The sequence below is a fragment of the Armigeres subalbatus genome, chromosome 1, assembly GCF_024139115.2.
Source record: "Armigeres subalbatus isolate Guangzhou_Male chromosome 1, GZ_Asu_2, whole genome shotgun sequence".
NCBI lineage: Eukaryota > Metazoa > Arthropoda > Insecta > Diptera > Culicidae > Armigeres > Armigeres subalbatus.
Genome location: NC_085139.1, coordinates 281,170,229 through 281,180,221, shown reverse-complemented (window position 1 = coordinate 281,180,221; position 9,993 = coordinate 281,170,229). Strand labels below are relative to the sequence as shown.

At 36.0% G+C, this 9,993-nt stretch overlaps 1 protein-coding gene across 1 annotated transcript; it reads left to right on the top strand.

The window, feature by feature from the left end:
- The first annotated feature begins 8,941 nt into the window (after positions 1-8,941).
- Positions 8,942-9,727, top strand: LOC134207381 (uncharacterized). Its single transcript, XM_062683106.1, has one exon. It carries the CDS (start codon positions 8,942-8,944, stop codon positions 9,725-9,727), a length of 786 nt encoding a protein of 261 aa, XP_062539090.1.
- Positions 9,728-9,993: the final 266 nt, after the last annotated feature.

Sequence of the window (9,993 nt, the reverse complement as noted above, 5' to 3'; positions counted from 1 at the left end):
GATTTGGGCGTAACTTATTTTGGAAACAAACATTGGAAGGCGAATTCCTGCTAAAACAAGCATTTCATGAGGAAACCACGGTATGGATCCGAAAGATTAAGCTTTCCTCTACCAGATAAGGGAATTAGTTCAGGATGAAAACGCTTGCATTCTCCGGAATTCATGAAGCAATGTTTGTTTACAATATAAGTTACGCCCAAATCGCAAATCAGTCCCGAAGTTTAGTTAAGCTCATCTAGAATATTTTTCGAAAGATTCGAAAAAGAACAATGAATTGAATTTAAACAAACAAAACTAAACTACTCATATTATACAAAACTCGAGAATTCAATAAATTTGTTTTATTTACATAAATATATTAGTTCTCTTAAAATGTAAATTTCATAAGAAATCCAAAGAGTAATTTTGTAATACTCATGGATAATGGCACAAGATTCTTCATTTCACTAAACTGTTTCACGTAGTTTACGTCGGGCGGTCGTGTCTTGTACACAACCCTTAAGATTTTTTTTGTTTACTCAATCTGCAAAATTCATAAAATGTTCTCGATTTGTCCAACTCGCCAGCTTTTCAAATTTCTACTAATCCACCAAATATTGTGGCGGCCAGATTTTACGTCGACTCAATTTTGTTTCATTCTTTTTCACCACGTCACGCAATATGGTGAATACTATGTCCGAAAGCCTGAGTGTTAACATGGTCAACCGATTTCTTCAGTAGGATATAGGAAAAGGCTTACCGTAAAATTACGTGTTGGCTCTCTTTGCAAGATCGCCTCGCAAAATGAAAAAAAAATCTGGGGTTGTCCTATTTCCTTACGTTTCTAACATCAGAGACCAGTTGTCTCCATGTTGCTCAACCGGTCCTGGGGCACGTACCTCATCTAGCATATATTTCGCAATCCCCAACCAACGCTCAAGTTCACCGATGTTTGTTCGTGAAAAATTGAACTTGCAATTGCAACGCGCGGGCGCACGTCGTCACATACATATTAATCGCGCCTGGACTTAGTGGTTCAAGGTGCACCGGTCCTCTCTGCGCAGTGCAGTGTGCGGCTCAGTTACAGTCGCAGTGCCATTTTCAGTTCGCATCAGCTGTGGGCTTTACAGCCTCCAAGACCGGTTTCGTGTGGGCATATGCTCGGTTTCTTCGTCAACTGCGACGTCACGATCTAATCAAACCCTCGGACCTCGCATTTCGTATGCATCAGTGCTGCCCCACCAGTACATATGGTGGAGTCAATTACCAACGGCAATTGAACGATTTGTAATCGTTCGGTTGATAATTTCCTTGAAGGGCAGTTGATTTGCAGGGGCGCCAATTAGAGGTTTATAAATTTTAACTACGCTACTGTATATTAACCGTTGAAACGATAGAACACACATCGCCGAACAGTGGTCGATACTCGGAAAATGTCTTATTTTCGGTCTCAGTTTTGAACACAACCAGTAAGAGTGATGTTGAAGTTTCTCGTTCAAAGCTGTAGTTCAAATTCTTAACCAAATACATAAACTCCCCCGACTTTGACCGACTTTTGTTCAGAGACTTGTCACTGTTCTCAGGGGGAGAAGTCCCCATCTAAATGCGCATCGCAACGCGGCGTTTAATTGAGCTTGACATAATGCGTTGATCCGCCGGGAGTTCACACATGTTTTACGCTTGCGCCCGCCACGCCACTCGTCCAAGTCATGAACAATTAACGCTTCCACATCTCCGTGGAAAAACAACATTAACATGGGCTCGCACTCGTCACCAAAGTCCTGCCAGGTCGCATCAGGCAGTGGTGGCTCGGCTCCTCCGCGGTTAAATTATGCCCCGCAGTTATAATTTACCGTAATTTTATGCATATTCCCTGGGTCCCGGAGCGCAACAACCGAAGCAAGTCGGCAACCTGGTTCGTTTTGTGTTCTCGATTGAAACCGAAGAAAGCACGGATCCCAAACTGTCACACTGAACCAACGCTTAACCACCAGGAGTAAAAAAGTAGTTACTAAACTATAAAAATTATTTACGACTCAAAACTGGACCCGGTGTCACACTTGCTGATGCTGCTGCTGCCTCAGCGGCTGTTGCTCCTACTCCCGGATCGTTTGTCATTATCTCATAACCTCAAAATTTCCTCCCGGGTCGTTACTGCTGCCTAAAGCACGCTTCACACACGCCATACGGCGCAGAAGAATAAGGAGGAGGCTGGAGCAGTGGCTTTCGACGTTAATCGCTTTCACGAATCTTTGATTTACTATCGTGTCGCGAGAAGAAAGTGTCTTCAGCCAGACAGCCTGTCTCGAGTTGGGCTCGGAGAAAGAGAAGAAGAGGAAAATACGGACCCATGCAGAAGGTTTCGGTTGTTGTAGATGTCGTAAAAAAAGCACGCCAAAAAGATGTCCTATATGGGCAGGGATGAAACGCGGAAAGAGGAACGCAGTGAAGAACCAGTAGTAGAAGAGTTCGGGTGTCGTATTTCAAAACACAGTTACTCAAGTGCGTTACGTGAGGATTTGAATTCTGGAACAAAACTGAAGATGGTGATAATGATGGCCATTTTAAACTTCATTAATATCAAATGAATTGATTTTTTGGCCTTATTAGATAAAAAAAAATCTTAAAATTTGAACATTTGAAGGCGTTGAATTTTGTTTTATGTCATCAATTAGCATTAATTATTCATGGTACAGTGCATCAACTATGAATTATTTCCAAAACAAAAACATTAATTTTGTAATGAGTTTAATCACGTGATATATTGAAGTAAACAGAATTAATATCAAGGGCCCAAATATACTGCCCTGATGTCGTACGCTTCGGACGACGTTCCGGTGAGTGCGACCCGGAATGTCTTTGTCGACAGAATTTTTTCAACAATTTTCATCTGGTGGCTTAGAACTTTTATGACTCAAGTTGGTTAAACAATTGCCCCAAAATCCTAATTGTTCCTGATTGTTGCTTTTATGAGGAGAAGGATTCCAACTCCTAGGTTTCAGGATGGGGTTGACTTAACTACTTCCAGGACGAAAGGAAGTAGCCAAGCCGGAGACGGTACTTGTTTGAAGATTAACGTCAGCGCCAGGTGATAACTAATAACACTCAAATGATTAAGTTGCAAGATCAAGATGCTATCGAACTGAGGCCTTCGTGGTCTTCGATAATTTAATTCAGACCAACAGTTCATAAGCTGAAATATGTTAATACAATGTAGGTTGATTATCTGATCGTTAACATAGCTTCAAGGAATGCGGACAAACAAGCTTTAGACTGAATATTTGCAGAAAATTTCACTCGAGTTTGCTGATTTACGATAAATAAACCAATCTAAGCAATAAACAATTACTCAATCTTCCACCAAATGAAAAGTTTTTTCTGCAGAAAATTGAAAACTTTTCACAAGATATCAATAAAGAGCATTTAAAAAAATCTAAAACAAAATCTATAAAAAATAGAAAAACAAAAAACTAACAACTTTTCATGAACAATGCTAAGTTTTATTGCTGTTTTATATTTTTCTTTTATAATTTGCGATCCTAACTTAAAAAAAAGTGTCAATTCATTTTTGTTTCGAGGGCATTTTTTAATGTTTATGGAAGTTTTATATTTATTTATTTATTGGCAATTTCTTACTTTTTTATGAAAAAATTCAAATTTTTTAGGAGGACCTTTTATTTTAGTCTCAAAAATGTCGTTCGGCGGAAATGGTCTTTAGCAGAAAGGGCCATTTGGCTGAAAGTGTAATTTGTTCGAACTGTGTTTGGCCAAATATGTCATTTGGTCATTCCGTTTGACAGAAAGTGTTTTTGAGCATGAGCATAATGACCGTGCATTTCGTAGTTTCTACTCCGTGATTGACTAGAAAGATTCGCAATTGCACAGGAAACCAATGAATGGAAACATTGGATTTGATTCCCATTCTCACTATATACAGCCCGAGCACTGTAGTAATTAAAATGGTCGATAATGGCGCTGGCCACGACCTCACGTTCTATCGGGGATGGGAAATAATTGATACAGCAATCACTAGCCCACTGCAAGCCGAGAACACCTCTTCACTCGCCACGAATTCATGCGGAGTTTTACTGGGATTTGGGAGTAATAAAAAGGTTACCACCATTCTATGGCTGAATACCAAAACGAGCTTCTACGTACATTTCGAAAATTCTTCAAAAAATGAACTGTTTATCTTTTTTCACATTGCAGCAGTCGAATAGAATGCTTTGTTTTTATCACAATAAAAAACTACTGCAATAATAGGACTCAGTTGCCTATCGTTGCGATATTTTTTGAAGGTCAGTCCTATTGTTACGGTACAGCCTGTATTTCGAATTGGTCACTACGGTCGGAAAATGGGTCACACGGTCGAACATATCGTTCAGCCAGGCAAGTCATATGACCTATTTCTCAATTCTCCCTTCTTATCACTTTTCTCAATGAAAAGTATGAAGTAAGAAACGAGGAGTAAGAAGTGCTCACTCCGCATTTCTCACATCTCATTGAAAAGTAAAGAAATGAGAAAACCCAATTCTCTCTCATCACTTCTTATTTCTTATTCTCATTTTTCTTTAGTACTTGGGTCGCCACAAGCCCTTTGTGTCCAGGAAAACGCACTTATTCTTCAAAGGTAGGCCCCAAGAAGCTCGTCCACCTTTTCACTAAGGTCCGACCGAAGCACTCGACTATAACACCACCAAAATTTCCACCGCGAAAGGGTAATTGCCACCGCAATAAATTTTCTTCCCACTTGACCGTGATAGATAGCGAACAACAACACCGAGATCGACCGTACGTCCCTTTGACTTCGTATATTATTTGGAACTGATTTAGAAGTTTATAATATTGTATCTCCTAAATACCTACTCAGCAGTCCACAGGCGGTGGACGCTGCTCAATATGCGCTCTTCTCAGCGCTCTCGCATGAAAGCAATACTAATTGAAATGTAGTTCAACAAATGGGGTAGTGTATGGGCATATTAATTAATGGGAAATATCTTATAACAATTTTGTTTGGTTATTGTCGGGTCCGGCTCCAACAAGTAGTTTGCCGCATTCGGTTTTAAATCGAAGCTGCTACAGCCGGAATGTATATCATGTGTATTTCCTACTAAATTTGTGTCAGAAAATTTTAAAATACTTGACGCAATCGGTTTCATGTCATAGCTGACTTAAAAAATGTTTTTTGACGGTTTTGGCCTACCGTTTTGGGTAACAATGTTGTTATGTGTTGGAAAGGCCAGCTGATAGTTTCGAGAATGTTTATAGTTATTTTTTGTGAAAATTGTATGTTTACATTATTAATCTATTTTTTATTTATTTTTTATTTTTAGGTCTTTATCATCGTGATTTTTTTATAAGGCCATTGTAAATATTTAATTAAAATTATGTCCCAATGGTCCCCGAAAGGTAAAGGAGGGGGAGAAATCAAAAAACTCCTCAAATTTGTTAAAGAATGTTTTGAAAATCCTCAAAATTAGCCGAATTTTAGTTTGTTGCTTCCTCAAAATATAATTTTTAGGTAGAATAATCCGAGGGGTGGGGGGAGACATAATTGTTTTTTAATACTTGTATTGACCTAATTTATAAGTTCATCACGTTATTTATCTGAATGTCTAAGTCAGGCCTGCCCAACCTCCAGCCACGAGCCAATTTTCAGAATAGTCACTTGCTGGCGGGCCAGAAAATATCGGTAGGGGAAGGTGGGTAGACTTGAATTCCGGGGAGACTTGATCACCCCCTGTTTTATCGAGAACTAAAGTAGTTTTGTTCTAGCTTATTTTTTAGTATAGATCCTCTTAACAAATGGCCTTTATGTGGTGAGTTATTTTTTGGATTGACAACCTTATTTATTCTGCAGGGCGGTTTGTATGTTTTGACCTTACCAAAGATTTTTTTATTGGCCACGCAAAATATGAACAACTTTTCAAAACAATGACCAAATGCATCCGTTTTTTTAAAGCACATAGCCATAAATAGGCTTAATGATCTGTACTGATGAAAATGTCAACATTTCATCAAAGTTTTAGGATATTTGGATTTGAAGTTATTGCCTCAAATCTGTATTCAGGCTTATAATGTTTTGTAGATTTGACAGATTTGATGAAGTTTTGGCAGTAAAAAATATTGATTGCGTAGATATCATGAAAAGGGGATCAAGTCTCCCCAAATTTTAAAATTGCTGTCGAATTCAATAACAAAAATCGTTCATGTATACGCACAGCAATTCAAGAATTCTGCGTATTTTGAAGAAAAAATATTTTAAAAATCTTAGGGCATCTTTCTAATTTTTTCAAAGCAAGTTCTTGTAGAGAGATCAATTTCCCCCGAAAATTTAAAAAGTCGATTTTTGACAGCACTCCAAAAAATCGATTGTGTATCAATAACAACAATAATTTAAGGACTGTATTACATCAGTAAAATTAAATACTATATTTCTTAGAGAGTCTGTGTGGAAATAGCGTATGTTTATTTATTTTTGGCTGTGATACATCGGAAATCAGAAAACGGGATCAAGTCTAGCTTGTCTCCCCTACATAATTTTATACATTTTCAAAATAACCAAAGTAAAAAAAAAACATTTTTACAGAATGGCCAAAATGGTTTTAAACGAAAAACTGAACACGATTTAATTGCGTTAGAATAATCTTTTTTTGTGTGCTTATTTTCTTTTTCCTTTTATTTAATAGAACATGGAATTGTTGTCTTCTTTCGCATATTGATTTCGCAATCGGAAATCTACCGCAATGCGCCACATTTATAAAAAGAAAGCCTCATCAAAGAGCACGGAGAGAAATCGACCAATGCAGTTGCGCCCCTGTAATTCTGAGAGCGAGAATTGCATTGATTTTTAAGTGTCACAGCGCACGTGTTCTTTCTTGTCATTGCCGGAGCTCCATCAGTTGTTAGGCCTTCTAGTTCATACAGGTCTTAACAGATTTCCTCAGGTCTATACCTGTGGTAGTCGTGTCCTGATGATTAGCATCAATTCCTCTTATGAAGACCTATGCCTTGTTTTTTACATTCACTATTTTCCTTGATTGTGAGCATGGATTCAGAAGCATGTGGCTTTTTCACGAAACGCAGTTTTCAAGTCTTTTGTACGAACTCCAACTCTTCGCCGTACTTCACAACAATCTAATACGACTGAAGGAGGCTTTTTCTTTAGAGCACACCATATCAAAAACAGTCGATGTGCATTCCCTAACAAGTTTTCCGTCCTGGAAAGGTTACATCCGTATTGACAAAATCTAATTAACAACAAAACTGGCCCGTGCTGTATTATTCGACTTCGTGCCAGATAGAAAAGCTTTCGGGTCAATTATCAAATATTTTCTTCTTGCACGCCGCATCTGGCCCGTGGGCCGTACGTTGGGCAGCCCTGGTCTAAGTGTAGATAATCGTTTGTTTCCACATTTTGTGTTTGATTATAATGCTTATTGCATGCTTGATAGCTTAAGGTGTCGTTATTTATTATTTGTTGATTTTTTGTCATGTATTCCGATTGCAGATTTTCTTTATTTATTCAGATATTCTTTATTTATTTATAACTTTTTTTCTTTATTTATTTATTCATTATTTATTTATTTTTTTATTTATTTATTTATTAAATAATTATTTAATTTATTAATTATTTAATACACTTATTAATTCATTAATTTATTCATTAATTTATTTATATATTCATTTATTATAAATTTTATATATTTATTTCTACATTTATATATTTATTTATTTAATTATATTTATTTATTTATTTGTTTATTTATTTATTAATTTGTTTATTTATTTATTTATTTATTTATTTTTAAATTCATTTATGTATTTATTTATTTATTTATTTATCTATTGTTTTTTTCTTTACTTGCTCATTTGTTTATTTATTCATTTATTCATTTATTTACTTACGTTTTCTTATTTAGTCATTTATTTATTTGTTTATTTTTTTATTTATTTATTTATTTATTTATTTATTTATTTATGTATTTATTTATTTATTTATTTATGTGTTTATTTGATTATTGTTTTTTCTTCATTAATTTATTTGTTTATTTATTTAGTTATTGATTAACTAATGTATTTATTTATCCATTTATTTATTCATTTATTATTTAATCAATTTACTCAATTATTTATTTAATTATTTTTTTTATTTATTCAGCAGTTTATTGGTTTATTTATTTATAAATTTATATTTTTTTATATTTATTTATTTATTAATTTGTTTATTTATTAAATAATTCATAAAATTATTTAATTATTTATTTATTTATTCTATTTAACAATTTGTTTATTTGTTTACTTATTTCTAACTTATGTATATATTTATTTATTTGGTTATTTATTTGTTTAATCATTAATTTATTTACTCATGTATTTTTTTATTTATTTAATAATTTATTTATCTCTTTATTTATTGATTTATTTACAATTTTTTTGTTTATTTATTTGTTTATTATTTTATTTACCTATCTATTTATATATTTATTCACTTATGCATTTATTTAATTATTTGTTTATTTATTTATTTATTTATGGATTCATTTATTTATTTATTTATTTATTTGTTTATTTATTTGTTGATTTATTTATTCAAGTATTTACTTATTTATATATTAACATATTTGTTTATTTATTTCTTTATCATCTTTTTTATTCATTTATTTATAGTGGTATCCTTCTGATCCACCCTATTATAAGTTGAGTATTGCGGTGTCTGTATATATGTCATGTCAGTTTTATATAAGACAACAGTGTAAGCACACGTTCGATAATAAAGATATTTTATTCCCAAGTACTCGCCGCGGTTATTTATCGTTTTACCGGATCAGACCCCCACAATTGGTGACCCCGACGCGCGTAGTTTCCGTAGTTCGCGAAGAATTCACGAAAAATTTAATGAATTTCGACCTGTATCCAGAAAAGTGAGGAAGCATTTCGAGAGGTACACGTAACCTCAAATATGACTGATCCGGACGTCGCGGCAGCAACATCATCGGTTTCGGTGAAGTTGCCCGAGCTTTGGAAAACCGATCCACATATGTGGTTTGCCCAGGCTGAAGCCCAATTTAGCCTGGCGCAAGTCACCAAAGATGAGACCAAATTTTGGCATATTATCGCTAAAATTGATCAAAGCGTCATCTGTCATGTAGCGGATCTTGTTTCTACCCCGCCGGCAGACAGTAAATACAAAGCAATTAAGGACCGACTGATTGCCCGCTTTGCATTATCTCCGCAAGCTCGGTTGGAGCAGCTTCTCAGTTCGTGCGATCTAGGAGATTTTCGTCCGACTCATCTCCTTGCCCGGATGAGTGAAATCGCAACTGGCCTGAATGTCGACGACAACCTAATGAAAATGCTCTTTTTGCAACGAATGCCCGCCAACATCAGGACAGTTTTGGCAATCAGCGATGGAAGTTTGGCAAAGCTTGCCGAAATGGCCGACAAAATGATTGACTCCTCCAACAGCTGCGTTTCGGCGGTTTCCGTTTCTACAAGGGAGCAAATGGCCGTAAACAGCGTTGAAACAACAGCCAAACCGTCGACCGAATATGCATCATTGAGGGAGGAAATAGAGGTGCTCACAACTGAAATGCGCGGATTGAGTAATAGACAGAGCAGGAGACGTGGTCGATCCGCTTCCAGACCTAGGGCAGTAAACGATTCGATTTGTTGGTATCATCGTAAATATGGAGCAAACGCAGAACATTGCCGCGAACCATGCTCATATGACCGTACAAAAAACTAGATTCTCACCCCCTAGAGTCGGCGCGGGTGGGTGATGGATTCGAAAGTCGTCGTCTAGTGATACTGGATACCATTTCTCGATGCAAATTTCTTGTGGACACCGGTTTAGATGTGTCCATCATTTCGGCATCTAAATCTGATAAACGGAACAGTACAGGTCTGTTTTTATTACATGCTGCAAACGGTACGAAAATTAGTACTTATGGGAGCAAGTTTCTTTCTTTGGACCTTGGTTTACGACGACGTTTTACGTGGCGATTTGTGATG

Excerpts from the sequence above, each read along its gene's own strand:
- LOC134207381 (XM_062683106.1), top strand. The coding sequence starts at position 8,942 with ATGACTGATCCGGACGTCGCGGCAGCAACATCATCGGTTTCGGTGAAG.